The sequence below is a fragment of the Oenanthe melanoleuca genome, chromosome 6 (assembly GCF_029582105.1).
Source record: "Oenanthe melanoleuca isolate GR-GAL-2019-014 chromosome 6, OMel1.0, whole genome shotgun sequence".
Classification (NCBI taxonomy): Eukaryota; Metazoa; Chordata; class Aves; order Passeriformes; family Muscicapidae; genus Oenanthe; species Oenanthe melanoleuca.
In genome coordinates, this window is record NC_079340.1 from 4,900,323 (window position 1) to 4,915,294 (window position 14,972).

The window sequence follows — 14,972 nt, forward strand, 5'->3', positions numbered from 1 at the left end:
TAGCAGGTTCAAAGCCGTAACAAGAGAATATTATCATAAAGTCAGTGTTTTCATCTGAGTAGTTACCTAGGAGTGGCAGATGGCTGTTATCTTTTAACAATATTTTATAGACCAATGAAATTGCCACCATTTAACATAGTCTGCTTTTTTGCACACACTGTGAAACAGGTAACACAAAGCTCCCCAAATTTACACCCCTGATCTTGCAGAGGAAATAGTTGATGTATTATCATGTTTGTTAATTCTCCCTTCTCCCCACCAGAGGAAATGAAATCTTTTGAAGGTGACAAATTGTCCAAACCTTCCAGCTGATGCAAAGACAGACACTGAATATTCCCTAGTAATTGCTAATTTCTTCTTATGCTGTTTGGCCCAAACTGGGAAGATTGCTGGCTCTTCATTCTGTAGCATCTGCCCTGAAATTATGAACTAGGTTATCAGCTATGCATTGATTTGTAAGATAGGTGCTGTGAGCTATTTCCCTGTAATCTGGCTGGTTATTTCCCTGTTCCAAAGGCTTTTCATTTCCAATGAGATAAGTATCAGTGTAATTCCTGGCATAAACTAATTCCTTCCCATAATCCCTTACTCAGAGAATATTGCTTTTGCCATTTTAGACTTAAAGATATATGATTTACCAGGGCCTTTCTGGGTTTTTAAGAGAGATTTTCATGGAGTTAGGCAGTATTTTAGCTAGATTTGGATTCTGAATGCAGAATTTAGAAAGCAACAATAAATTTTCCATTTCCCAGCCATAGAAGGGCAGAAAACAAATTTATTTATGCCCTGTTTAGGGCCAACTCATATTTCACCTAGGGCAATGAAAGTACAGACTTTAGTTCTCCTCTTTTGGCAAATGATATGGAAAGTTGAATTTCAACTTTCATAGTGTTGAGAATACAACTCTTTTTTTTTTTTTTTTTTTTTTTTTTTTTTTTTTTTTTTTTTGTAGCTTCTATCTGCTTTACTTAATTGGGTGGTTAAGCAACTCTTCATTGAAACTGGGCTGGCAGGTAAGGCACAAAAGACCAAGCAAAGGCTTGTGGAGCATTTTCTATGTGTAACAGTCCTCTGCTTATATGCTGAAGGAGAATGCTCTCCTGTAGGTGAGAATTCTCCCACAGACACTTCCAGCAGGCTGCTCCAAAACTAATGGCAATGAAGAAATAAAGGAGCAAGTTGCTAGGAAAAGTTTCTCACCTTCTGTAGTTCATCTCCTGGAGGAAGAAGCCTCCCAGAATTTTTACCTGAGGTTTATAGAAGTGATAGCAAGGGAAACTGTCTCCTGTATTTTTTGAGAGGGAATGTTCTAAGGAGAATAATGAATGCTGTGGCTGTGCAGTGTGGTGGAAATGAAGGGAACAGGCTGGACTGAGTGTAAAGGAAATGGTTATCCTGGGTACTTTTTGAGCTGGCTGCCACATGCTAACAGAAAATGTGACAGGATTTTCTAAGGCAAATAATTCTCCATTATCCAGTAGCTAAAATGAGGAGTGAAAAGGAATGATTATGTCTAAGGTAAGTAGCTCAAAAGAAAAGCCTTAGTTAAGGCTGCTGGTCGGTGGCAGATATTCTGAGCAATTCTATGTCAGAGGCTGTAAAAGGCCTGGCTGATGTGGAGGAGGCCTGTTCCAGTCATTTGGGGAGCCTGGCCTGCCCATGCTCTTTGGCTGGCAGTTCTTGCTGCTCTTCCCTCTCTGTCACAGAATCCCCAAACCACTGTGGTTGGAAGGGATGCGAGTGTCCAGTCTGTCCTGCTGCTCACAGCTGTGTCCCTATTGTATTCACACTGAGAACAACCTCTGGGAGTTCTTTATTCCAGTGAATCCCTTGCAGTCATTCCCCTTCTCTCCTGCCCCAATCCTCAGCAGCTCCATTTTAACTGTTACCACTCATTTGCCAGCCTCCTACTTAAAAAGTGAAAAACCAGAGTCAATTAAGCTGTTAATGCAGAATTTAGGTTACGTGGCAATGTTTTTCTGGTATTCTATGTCCACTAACGTTTAAATACCTAAAAATCATTGTCAGAGGAGGAGGATGTGTGCTGATTACTTCATGGCTTCTTGGATCTGTCTGGAAGCACTTTAAATAAAGTATTTATACCTAATACAGTATTGGCTACTTTTTGGAGCAGTTTAGCAAAGCTGGGTGTATAAAGCAGGTTAGTTGAAGTAGGACGTGCTGTGGGAGAGGAAATGGGGACTATCAAGGAATTGTAGAGTGATTGTGGGCTGGAAGGGACCTTGAAACCCATCTAATTCCAGACCCCTGCCTTGGGCAGGGACACCATCAGCTAGACCAGGTTGCACATGTAGCATGAGAATTCTCATGTAAAGAACTGCACACTGAAGTTGAGGCAGAAAAAGGTTTCCTAGTCAAGTTTTCCTAGGAGAAGGTTTGCTGCCTCATGTTGGCCAAATGGCATTCTGGTCATTGTTATCAGGGGTTAATGTGGTCAAATGGAGGTTGGAGGGGTTTATTCCATTGTACTTCAAGAAGTTGATGAATTAAAGAAGGTAAATTACCCTCTTGGAAGAAACTTGCTGGCTTTGGTTACAGCTACTTTGGTGAAGAGAGTGCTCTTCTAGGGGAGAATTGTTATTAACATCATGAGTACTGTGTTATCAGCATTACAGTTAGCTGGTTCATAGCTGAGACATGGCCAGTCTGAGGAAAATCTGTGGTGATCATTCTGGAATTCATGAGCAGTTGTAAAGGAGCAGGAGGGCATATTGCAACACAGTTTGTGGTTACAGTGATTTGTAAGGATTAAAAAAGAATGCTCTATTTTATTTACTGTCCATTGCCTCCTCTTTCCTGTCCTGCTGCCATTTCCAATTTTTTGTTTTTCCCTTGTACAGAGTAAACAGTGTGTTACAGAGTATTAATACATAAAAAGCTCTATGTTGCCTCTGTACATTGTTGAGGGGTAGTATAACCCATGCTCTGTAAGTTTAGAACAAAAACTGAGTTAAGCCTTCTTAGATGATTGTAGCCAGAGAAGAGAAATGGGCACCTCCCATGTCTTTGCAGACCTTTACATGTGTATGTGGAGGATGAGGTGGATTGCCCTAAAATCAGGAATTTGCTCAGCTGGCACAAGAAGGATTTAAGAGGGCTGGGCCAGATGAAGGGGCTGGGGCAAAGCTCTGTGAGTACATGTCACCCCTGCATGTTCCTGGGGGGAAGTGTTGCCTTGGGCTGCAGCCCAGGGGACAGCTGAAGTCTGGAGATGGAGAAGTGACCCTGCCCTGCTGGATATGTTGGCATTTTTGCTTTTTCTGGCTTCCCTTTGTCCCTGTCCTATTGCAGTGTTCATGCTTCTGGCCTGCCTCTTTTCTGTGCTCTCTCCAGGTCCTTACCTGCTCCAGGCTGGCCTGTGTGCTTCTGCAGAGAACTTGTCTGTTGGCAGAGCTCTGAGCTTGGCTTGTGTAAGGCTTCAGGAGAGGAGAGACACTCAGGGATGCTGAGAGTCTGAGCTGGTGCTTCCTGCATTTCCCCAAGGTCCTGGAATACATCTGGATGCTGAATGGGGAAGCTGACAGTCCAGAAACCTGTCTGTAGGTGAATTTTGTGCCCACAAAATAGAGGGCATTGATTGAAGCAGTTAGCATCTCAAACCAACGTTGTAATCATGTTAGAAGGAATGAGGGAAAGAAACGAGATTCTTCAAATTCTTCTGTAAGATTCTCAGTCATGCAGGCAGAGACATTTTCTGTAATCTGAAACCTTTATCAGCTAGTTAAACTGATAATTTTGGGCTGCCAACTCTGTAATTAGTAGGTACTTATTTAAGATATATTCTTCTAGTTTTTCTGTTTTGGGGGTGATATGCCTTAGAATTTTGGGTAGGTTTGGTTTTACTGTGTGGATTAGGTTGTTTTTGTTGATGGGGTTTTTCTGAGAGTTTTTTTGTTCATGTTTTTTATTTTAGCTGTCATGAGTTTAGATACTGACATTTTAGATTCATTCATGCATATATGAATGAAACTTAAGGAGAAGCTGCCAAGGCAGTCAAAGCTTTGTTCACCCTAAGGTAAAATTTGGAAGAAATACACACTTCAGATAGTGTTTTCCTGGAACAAAACTGAAGCCAGTGTTTCAGACTACAGGTTGAAGTTTCTAAAAACATTAAGTATTGTCTCTTTTCCCTGAAAAATAATCTGTGGGGACTTGCACAGATAATGGCAGATCCTGAAGATCATTGCCTAGGGGGTACCTTTATGCTATTCCCACTTTTCTCTCCTCACAGTCATCTTCCATCCTATTTCTTCTGTTGTCTTCTAGCTCTTGGCTTGCAGCCTCCAGCTCACTGTTAGACAGATGCCATATTTCTGTCTTCTGTCCTGTGATACTGGAAACTCAGATTTTACCTTTTTCTCAAGTTAGCCTACTGTTTCCTGGACCATGGAAAATCTGTCCCACTAACATGAGGCATACATGTTAACTCAGGAGGCTTCTCATGTATGTGCTTGATCTTTCTTGGTGACACAATTCTCCTTTCAGAGGGAGGTTATAGTTTTTTGCCACAAAAGGAATAATAAATTAATTTTCTCTATCACTTAGAAACAACTGCATTTGCACCCACTTGTCTGCATCAATTAATTTCTGGTCTTCACAGGTGTCCTGGGGTGACTTTGTGTTGGAGTGTGTAAAGCAGAGGCTTCTCTGAGTCTCAGAGAGAGAACAGAATGCAGGCTTTGAATTAAAATCTTTTAAGAAAGTACATTAAGCCACACAGACATCTAGTAGAAGTGTAAGCTTTAGTTTTAAGTAAGAAAGAATATGCTTTAAGTGCCTTGAGTAAAAAGCCTAGAAAGTAGTGTAAGGAGCAAGCTTTGGTGAGAGTTCACAAACTTTGTCCTAGACAAAATGAAAACATAGTAAGATCATTGCTTACATTTTTTAGGTAGAACAAGCTAGAACCATTTGTGTAAATAGGTCTGCTCTATGTATAGATTATGTAAGGATTAACACCACTCTTGCACTATAGAACTAGAATTCTGATAGGTTTAGAAGAAATGCTTCAGGTTTGTGGTTTTAGCTCATTGGGTAATTAGTAAATAAGAATCTGTGTATTGGAGTGAGAGTTCTCTTGCGCTTTTTTCCTCCACCATCATCATGGTGACCATGGGAGCTCCTGCCTCTGCTCAGTACTCTGTACAAGACTGTAGCTCCTGCTTCCATTTGGGACTCTATGCCAGAAAGCTTTTAGCATGGACTTTAACTCCTGGGACTCTTTGTCTTTGAGACTGATGTGCCTCTGCAAATAACTTCACAGCAACCAACACTGCTCTTGCCTCTTTGAACACCTAACCCATAACAGTCCTGACATTTGTGATGCTTGTATCCCCAGTCACCTGTTCTGTTTGTGTTTGCTATTGAGTTCTAGGACTGGTTCCAGGAGTGAAGGGGAAGAGCAGAGGTGCAGAGTTTCAGGGACTGCACTTGCTCCCCTGCATCCTTCTCATGAACTGGGTTGTCTGCAGTGGAAGCAGGAGAGAGCTCTCCTTTGCTCTTAGTTAGGTTTAGGCTAGCTGAGGCAGAGAAGCTCTCTGGACTGTTTGAACCTGCTCTGGACTGAAAACCCAGAAGGGCACTGGGAGCTCACACCTGTGTCCCACCAGGCCTGGCCTGGACTGTGACATTTCCCAGGCCAGAGGGACCGAGAACAGCCTGAGTGAGCTGGGCTGTGACCCACAGAAGGGACCGAGAACAGCCTGAGTGAGCTGGGCTGTGACCCACAGAAGGGACCGAGAACAGCCTGAGTGAGCTGGGCTGTGACCCACAGAAGGGACCGAGAACAGCCTGAGTGAGCTGGGCTGTGACCCACAGAAGGGACTCTTCTGGGTCTGTCACCTTTTCAGAGTGGTGAGAGGTTTTGCTGTTTAGTATTGGTCATTTTTGTCCTGGGGAGTGTTTTACCTGTTAAATAAACAGGTTTTTTCCACTTTTCTCCAAGGGAATATTTTTCTGAACCTGCTGGGGGAGGAGGTGCCTGAATCTGTTTCCTAGAGGGACCCCATTTAGAGATGTCCTCTCAAATTTGCCCTAAACCAAGACAACAGGTGATATGTTCAAATGTTTCCTTGCCTTTTAAGCTGGACAGTAAACACTTCAGAACTTATGTCATGGCTCTGTGTGTGTGTGTGTAAAACTGGAGCATCTCAGAAGTGTGAATGCATTTGGCTAAATGCCAGATAATTGGAAACCCTGCCTGTCAGTGCCACCCTTGGTCTGAGGTAGAATGACAGTGTTGGCAGATGGATTAGCAACAAACAGTATTAGAAATTATCATTTAGTTTCTTAGGTTTGGCAGATGAAGAATGTTTAGTTAATACAATTAGAGAAGAAAGGATGTGTATTTTCCTTGTTCTAAGTAATTATTTTTCTGCACTTTCTATTAATTTAAAAATTCCTTTCTTGAAATTGCCAGGAACTTTGGACATAAAGTGATTACCAGTGATTTTAGTTCTGAGTAGTGACTAAGACACTGTCTTGCTTGTAGAATATAGATACTTTATTAAAAGATCTGCAAGTGCCAAGAAAATCTTATTTCATAAGATTGCTGATGGAGATTTAGCCTTGAGCATTGTCTGAACTTCAGTATGTAGCAGAAAGGTGGGGATTAACTTTTTTTTGAGGTTTTTTTGTGGTTTTGTTTGCTTGGTTTTTTTCCTATCTGAATACAAGAAAGGTGATACCAGGGAGTTGTATACTGGGACTTGCACTTTGCACTTGGTTGCTTTGTTCTCTTAACTTCAACACTAAAACTTGCTAAATCTAAATATGGATGTTCTTACCACTTATTTGATGTCAGATATCTTTCTGGAGTTCATCAAAGCATTGACTCTGTGGGAGCATGTCTTTTACCATACTAGATAGTGCCATTATTGGAAAACCTAGAATTCTTTCCTGATGAGCACTCTTAAGATACCATGCCCAGGGAATAGGAGTTATCTACAAGGAAGCTGACTTTTTGTACAAAGTTTTTAGGCTTCCCATTTTATCATGCCCACAGATGGGAAAAGGTAGAAATCATTTTTTGGCTAGACTGTCACTGCACACATTCCTAATTTTATGATTAAGGGCTTGTAGAAAATGTTCTATTTTCTGTCATGTCTTCAGGAGACCAAATTCAGTTTTATAATGCTTCTTCATGTACTAAATTATTTAAATTTCTAGTAATTCTTCTTTTTTTTTTTTTTTTTTGTGATGTCTCCATTTACTTGACAATTTTATATTTTTTTAGCTGAGCAGAGAAACTTTAATTAAAGTGCTTCAGCTGAGGCCTTATCAGTGCCAAGTGGAGTGGAAGGGCATCACCTGTCTTTTTCTTAGATGGCATGCAGAGGAAGAGCTATTGATTTTTGTCCCAGAGACAGTCTGAGTCATGGCTTTGTCAGACAGCTTTATTAGCCATTGGTTAGCTCAGCTGAGATATGATTTTGGCCATTTTTGACTAACACCAAAATCCCAGAGGGAAATCAGAAGGTGCAGTGCACTGCTCATGATAATTGCTGTGGCAACCATGGAAATCTGACAATTTCCTTAAACATCTATCAGTCCACTGTTACAAATAACTCTTCTGCTCGACATTGACTCATGACAAAGAGATGGTCCATCATCCTCATCTTCCTTTGGTGCTTTGGGAAGTAAGGCACTTGGCTGAAAATCAAAAGTTGACCTAATGCATTTGGTAGAGGAGGAGGAAGTATCTGTAAGAAAGATAGAGGTTAAAACAATCTCAGCTGGCCTGTGATCAGTGCTGTTTCTTTTCTGTTAGATCCTCTGAGGCAAATTGTGCCTTGGGAAAATGAAGTTTAGCAAAGTTCTATTGTTTGTGGAGTAGCTTGTCTGGGAAGAGTTCAGAGCTTTGAGGGAGGCTGCCTGTTGGCTGTGGTCATTCAGCACGTGCTGCTGGGCAGTGCCCACACTGGGGACAGGCTCACTTGAGATTTTGGGTGTGCAGATGGCACATGGTGCTGTGCTGCCAGGGGCTTGGGAGCGTGTGGTACACAGATGGATTGCATTGGGCAGGTCCCTGTGACACCTGATGTGTGCCCATGGACAGATGGAGCAAGCAGAGCTGTTACACTGCTTTTCTAGCACCAGGGGGATGGCCAATGCAAAATTAATAAAATCTGTATCCCTCTTTGTGGTGTTTGAAACACAGTATCTGAGAGTATACGTCATAGTCTAATTTATATCCAATTCTAAAATGACTTAAAAGTAGTGTTGCCAGTTCAGAAGGAGGCTGCTGATGGCAATCTCAGGCTTACAGCATACAGGTCTGGTTGCATTTCTGTTGAGCATCCCCTGTCAAGTGTGCTGTTCCATAGAAGTGTTTTTATGGCATCCCTTATAGAGGTTGGGAAACTGGCAGCTTTCCACCATGTGTTCCATTCATACAGTATGCCCATGAGACTGTGTGCAGTTTTATTTTTTTAATATCTCTGAGATTCATATCATATGAAATAAGCAGGTAACTGTTTTTCCATTATGAATATTTTGCTTGCTAGGTCCCAGAAGAGCCCTGCCTTGGTTTACACAGGATGAATCCCTTTAATAGCTGTCTTTGCTGGACAGTAAAAAGCAGAGTATTTTTCACAGCAAGGCCATTGAAGTGGTGCTTGTACTGTCCATTGTGTCATTGTCTCTACTAACACATGGACAGTGGTGGCCAGTACTGCTTCATTTTGGCTGTAGCCATGGCAGCAGCATGGGTTTTTTAGTCATTGCTCCTGCATTCTGTGCATGTCAGACCTCTCTCTGCATGGCTGTGCACGCTGACAGACTGGTTTGTTTGGAAGGCTCCCCCTGTGGGAGCACACAGGAAGAGGTGCCTGGAAAAGGAAAGGTGAGAGAGAACATGTACAGCACAGCTTAGAGCCTGGAATATCTTTGTTCACCTGCTCATTGGGCCCTTCTTTCCAACTGGGTGTGTTGTGTTTGACTCTGGAGCAGCTGAGGCAGCCGCCAGTGCTGTGAGTGCCCTGTGTGCATGGAGCTCAGTCCATGGTGCAGCTGCCAGACGTGCACACACTGAGCACACAGAGCTGATGAGTCAGCTCTGCTGAACTCTCTGCTTCTGCACACCCAGGGACAGTGACATGGGTATGACAAGGATAAGGATGTTTTATGTTTGCAGAGTCATTCTGTGATGCAGCCATTTCACAAACTGAGCCAGAATTCCTGGCTTTTTGCATAGGCAGATCCCAAGATAGTCATGCCAGACCCAGTTAGTAGTTTAGGATTGCCTAATGGTGTGTTTCATCTGTCCAAGTTACTGTGATTGTCTAATTTACTGGAAAATATAAAACATAATTTAATACTCATGTACTGAATGGCAGTCCTGTGAATGTAAGCTCTGAATTAATTCATGGCTTAGTGCAAGGGAAATTTCCCTGGTACCTTCTGAAGACAGAGCAGATCTCTTGCCTTCACAAAGTGCACTTCTAATGTTCCTATAGTACATTCTCTTGAGAGACAGAACAGATTGTAGATCTGTGTAGGAAAGGAAATGCAATACCAGCACTAATAGGGAAGTTTTTAGGAAGTATTTAAACTGTAAAGCAGTAAACGTATTACAGTTTAAGAACATATTTTATGATACTACCTTTGTACCCTAATTTTAATTTTGTATTTGCATTACTTTGATTGAAAAAAAAGAGTATGTCTTTCAATATTGGTTGTATAGGTGGAAATATTAACATATCACATAACTGTTCTCTCTGTAGTTCATGACATTACTGTCTTCTCACTTGATTTGAATCCTTCCTTGTGCTTGTTATGCTTTGGTTTAGGACCAGTATTTAGTACCACTATTTCCTCTTTTGCCTTTGTCCTTCTTGCTGATGTTATTTTTTTTCCCCATTTCCACATATTTGAGTATCAAATAATAGTTTGGTAAGCACAAACACAACTTTACTATTGCCAGTTGAAAAATTTATCTCTAGATAATTTAGAGTTTGATTTAGCATGAGCACCCTGAGGCATGTAAAGCATGTGAGCATCCTATGTAAGAAGCTGAGCAGTGCAGCCCCGTGCTGTGAGTGTGACAGCCGTGCCTTGTGTTGCAGAGAGCCACATCCTGGAGGACGTGAACCGCTGCATCGTGGCGCTGCGGGAGCAGGACGCCGAGGGGCTGGAGCGCGCTGCGGGCGCGGTGCGCGGCCGCGCCGCCCGCCTGGCGCACACGGTGGCGGGGGACATGGACAGCTACGAGCCGGGCGCCTACACCCAGCGGGTCCTGGGCCTCGTGCGGCACCTCTCCGGCGCGGGTAAGGCCAGGGCTGCTGCCCTTCGCACAGCTGAGCCCTCCGGGTCTGCCGGAGTCTTTGTATCGGGATGGACCGTCCTCCGGGACAGAACTCACCGCTCTGTACGAGCTGGTGCTACACTTGCAGTTTATTGTAAGGGCGTGGGTGTACAGAGTCTGCTAAGGGCTGCCAGCCTCAGCCCAGAGTGGGATGGAGAGAGGATGGGGGTAAAGAGAAGAGCAAGAGGGGTAAAGAGAGAGTAAGGGGGTAAGAGGGAGGTAAGAGAGGGGTGGTAGCAGTAAGTGTAAGAGAGATTTCCCGTTTACAATACAATAAATCTTCTTCTATGATGAATATTCTAATTCCCACTAACCAATGTAACACAAGATACAAATGCTATAGCATTTACATACAGCCTATAAGAATCCTTACATTACCATAGTGTGTTCTACTTTAAACTCTAAAAAAATACTCTTTGAACTCTAACAGGGTCTTCTCTGACCTTTGGACTTGCTCTCCATCAGAAGACATTGTTCTATCAAGAGGGGATTACTTTCAGCTGGCCATCCTATTGTCTTATAGTTATTCAGTAACTGAGGTTTGGTATCTCAAAGATGGCTTTCATTTCAATCTGGCTCATGGTTTCCATATTCTCAGAATCTAAGCATTCATATTTGTAAGGTCTTCCTGGTTCATCCTTTCTGACATCCGGGAGCCGCTCACAGGGCTCTCCTCTCCTTCCGGCGAGCGCTTGGATTGGCAGGAGACCAGGCAGCTCAGTAGTTTTATTTAGTTACATGAGCTCTGCAAGGTTACTTGAGTTATGGAAGAATGTTACTGTGTCCTTAATGCGTGTAACATTGATTACAGACTTGTGACTAATGAAAGAGCAGCTTCCCACTTTGTTACACTGGCCTCACCACGACTGCTCTAAGCAGGTGGAAGGCAGACTCAGAGAAGCAGCTGCATGATTTGTGTGTACTTCTACTTTAAAGACTGTGAAGCAGTAATGAGGTGTCCCAAAAAGTCTTCAGTTTTACAAAACAAATTTGAAGCTTTCTAAAATATTTAGCAGTCTCCTTTACATTTCCATAATATTAAAAAAGAGGGCATCCTATATTGGAAGATGCCTGTACAGGGGGTGTAACTGCACTGTTCTGCAAGCAGTTCCTATGTGTTCCATAACCGAATCTCTGGCTTTTCATAATGTATATGTCATTTAAAAAAATTCTGTGGAGTTCTCAATACTTCTATGCTTTAAATGGTTGCAAGTCTGATAGTTGGGGTGGTTGAGCTGCTCCCAAGAGATGTCTGGACATCCCTGCAATATATAGGATTTGGCTTCCTGAACTCACAGGTCTAATTCCTGGCTCTGTCAGTCTAAACAAATGTCTAGTACCTTACATTTAACTGACATTTGCTTTATTTTACTGCAAGACAAGACAGGAATTTTGTTTGAGCTCTTTCTTAAAAAGTTCAAATATGTCTAGGGCAGAACTGACTTCCTGTGAACAAGAATAAACTGACATTGCACTGAAGTGGCAAAAGAGAACAGTGGGAAGAGGTTAAGTAGACTTATTTGGTTTTATCTTGCTTTCTGATATTTGGGTGAGAAAATTGAAAAAAATTTCACCATTGCGCTCCTTTTTTCATGATTTCTGGAAGTACTGTGACAAATACTGAGAGGGAAGCAGCATAGAAAAGCATAGTTTTGATTTTCATATAAAAGCTGAGGCTGCTTTTCTTGAAACTGATGGTGTTTAAGGACATTAGGAGTTGACATTGATTTCTGTTCTATAGCTGTGCTTTGACAGTAATATATATGATAAATACCTAAACCTGTCTGTCTGCAGAAGACAGGCATAAAACTGGTTGTGGTTGGAATGTTTGCTTGTTTCAAGGGACATCAAGCATGGTCACACCTCACATGACTTTGCAGTACTTCAAAGAATACACTGTCTCTATGTTGGTCTGTAGGAGTGGAAAAGAGGCACATGTACTTCTCATTTTCACCTGTATTTATATGATCTGCAATGAACATATACTGAGCTGTGGGAGGGCTGCTTGGTTTTGTTTTGTTTAACTTTTTCAGCTTACAGGTGGAATGCAGGTAGGTTGCAGGCCACAGGTGTAACCTGAACCATTCTGTCCCAGCTGGGTCTTGCAGGTCCAGGGGATGGCAAGGGGACACTCCACCAGGAGAGAACACTGTATGTGTGCTGCCATAACCTCCTCAGTTAACTCTCACAGATAACCTCAGGCAATGAAGGGCATCCTTTATGTGTTACTGTTGAGAAATTACTGTAGGCAGAGTGTAGAATTAGTGAAAACAAAATTACAGACAAGGAGCATCCATATAGAAGAGAAAGAAAAACAAAAATGGAAGAGTGAATGGGAGAAGAAATAGGAGGGATGCAAATTGAAAGTAACAGAAGGGAGGAAATGTGCATAAAGAGGAGCAGATATATTTACTGTTGGTTAAAACAAAGATCAAGGTTAAATTATAGAATATATGATGAGGTAATTTATGAGAAAAGAAAGATGTTTAGTTCTCTGCATTGCATTATGTAAGGAAAGAGCAAAAGATGACTGAATCTGTCTCTTCATCTGGAAGACATTAAATATATTTAAAGTGAGCTATTCAACTGTAGTATCTTAATACTGCCACAAAATGAGTATTAAAAACTGGAGCTTAGTTTCTTAGCTCAGGTGTAGTCTGGTGCACATAGGAGCTGTTGGCAGCCAAGTGCATCTCTCCAGCCCCTTACAAGGGATTGTCTGCTTTCTCAGGGATATTTGTCCTGTTCCTCTGTTTCACCCCTTCCCTTTCCCTGAGCAAGAAGGAAAGCCCTAAGAAGACTAACAGTGAGTCTCTGTAAAAGCCCCATCTGTGGTGTGGAGTTGAGCTTCTAGGAGTTAAATAATGCCAGAGCTGACAGTATCTTTGCAGCCCTGATATCCCTTGATGTGCCCTGTGTGTGCATGGCATGCATTGGGCATGGTGGTTATGTGATCATGCCCACTGTGTTACCCATCAGCTGCTTCCTGCAGGTGTACTGTTGTATCAAAGCAGAATGAAACCTTTAGGAACTCTCTTTATAAAATCCTAAGGTATTTCTGCTGCAGAACTGGAAGAGTAATCTTCTGTACTTCTAAATACCAGTCTCCTCTGTTATTTTATTGTCTGCCACAGTCTGCAGCAGTCAAATTTAGGTCAACAATTTATATTATGGCATATATCTGTTGATAGAGAAAAAGTCTGTATTGTAAATTTGGTCTGCAGTTTTACTTTAATGCCGAAGTATAATGATATACATATATGTGTAAATGCATATATAAATTCTTTAGATACTCAGATGTCTACAGAGCTTGTAAAAAAACAAGGAGAAGGGTGGAGACAAAGATGGGAAATTTTTGAACTGCCTCAAGTCTGCAGTGGGCTAAAGACATTATGCTTTTAGACCTCTTTTGGAGTGCTTGGGTTTGGGTTCAGTGATTTTCTTCAAAATCTTTGCAGGCTTCAGTTACTTTTTTAGCAGCATATTTTAACATGATATTGTGTGCCAGTATGAATGAATTTATTCATTTACACCAATGCACTTATTTATTTATTTCCTGGTCCCAGGATTGCTGCTTTGGTCACCTTCCAGTCTCTCTCTTCATGGCCCTTTCAATGTGGGACTTGCACAGCCCTGCATTAACACTGTTCTACTACACCTGAAACAGAGCTTTCCTGTGCAGTACTTAATTAATAGATTTTTCCAGGGTGGATTAAATCTACTGCATTGCTTTCCTCTGGGAAAAGGTGATTTATCTTAGCCATAAAAAGACAGTGGTGTTTTCATGATACAAGCTCCTTTTATCTTGGGCTTTTTGTTCAGCTTTTCCATTTCTTGCAAGGCTGTGCACAGACTAATGGCTTGTATTTTCCTGGCTGCTTCACTTGCCTTTTTCAATTCCAGTTTACAGGTTTGTCACAGCAGCTTATGTGAAATGTCTGCCAGGTTTCTTTGTCTTCTGCAGGAGGGATTGTCTGTTCTGCACAAGTGTGACTCTTTCCCCCAAAAGGCACCCTCCAGAGAGGAAATGCAAGTGTACTGACACTCAGTGCTTACTTTGCCATCTTTTGGCAAAGCCATGTGAGCCAGCATGGGGAGAGAGGAGCACTTCAGGGACTTCACTGGCTTTTCCTAAGAGACATCTTCAGATAGGATCCTTACAGGGGATGAAAAGGCTGCTGAAGGTCCTTACCTCTTGTAGAACAAAAGATACCAATATGACCAACTTCATTCTGAACTATTTATTTAGGGGTGGTAAAATGAGGTGGACGAAACTTACTCGTTCTGTGGGGCACACAGGAAATCGTAAGTTTTTATTAATTTAGAAAGACAAGTTTTTAATGAAAAAATATTTTTCACCAGTTATTGATCCCTGTCAGAATGAGATCTAAAGAGAATGCTTGCTATTCATCTGTTTAGTATTCAGTGATTTTTTTTTTTTTTTTAAACCCTTGCTTATGAAACCCAAAGACTGCTGAAGAAGAGGATTGACTCTTGTCATGTCAAAATACGTTTAAAAAAAAAAAAAAGAAAATCCCCAAAACATTTGAAGGAGAGAGGCTTGAGCAGACAAGCTTATGGAATTGATCAACTTGTGAAATTGGTGTGCAACCCAGACAAGGAACAGGTTGTAAGAAACTGTTCAGCAGAA

The 14,972-nt window shown here is 41.8% G+C and overlaps 1 protein-coding gene across 3 annotated transcripts in view; it reads left to right on the forward strand.

Annotated features, from left to right (window-relative positions):
* CTNNA3 (catenin alpha 3) overlaps nucleotides 1-14,972 on the forward strand; it is a 382,123-nt gene that overhangs the window by 278,835 nt on the left and 88,316 nt on the right. For all 3 annotated transcript variants that reach the window (XM_056494515.1, XM_056494512.1, XM_056494513.1), the window contains exon 12: nucleotides 10,083-10,283. In XM_056494515.1, the coding sequence (XP_056350490.1) occupies nucleotides 10,083-10,283 (201 nt within the window). The remainder of the gene's footprint in view (nucleotides 1-10,082; nucleotides 10,284-14,972) is intronic.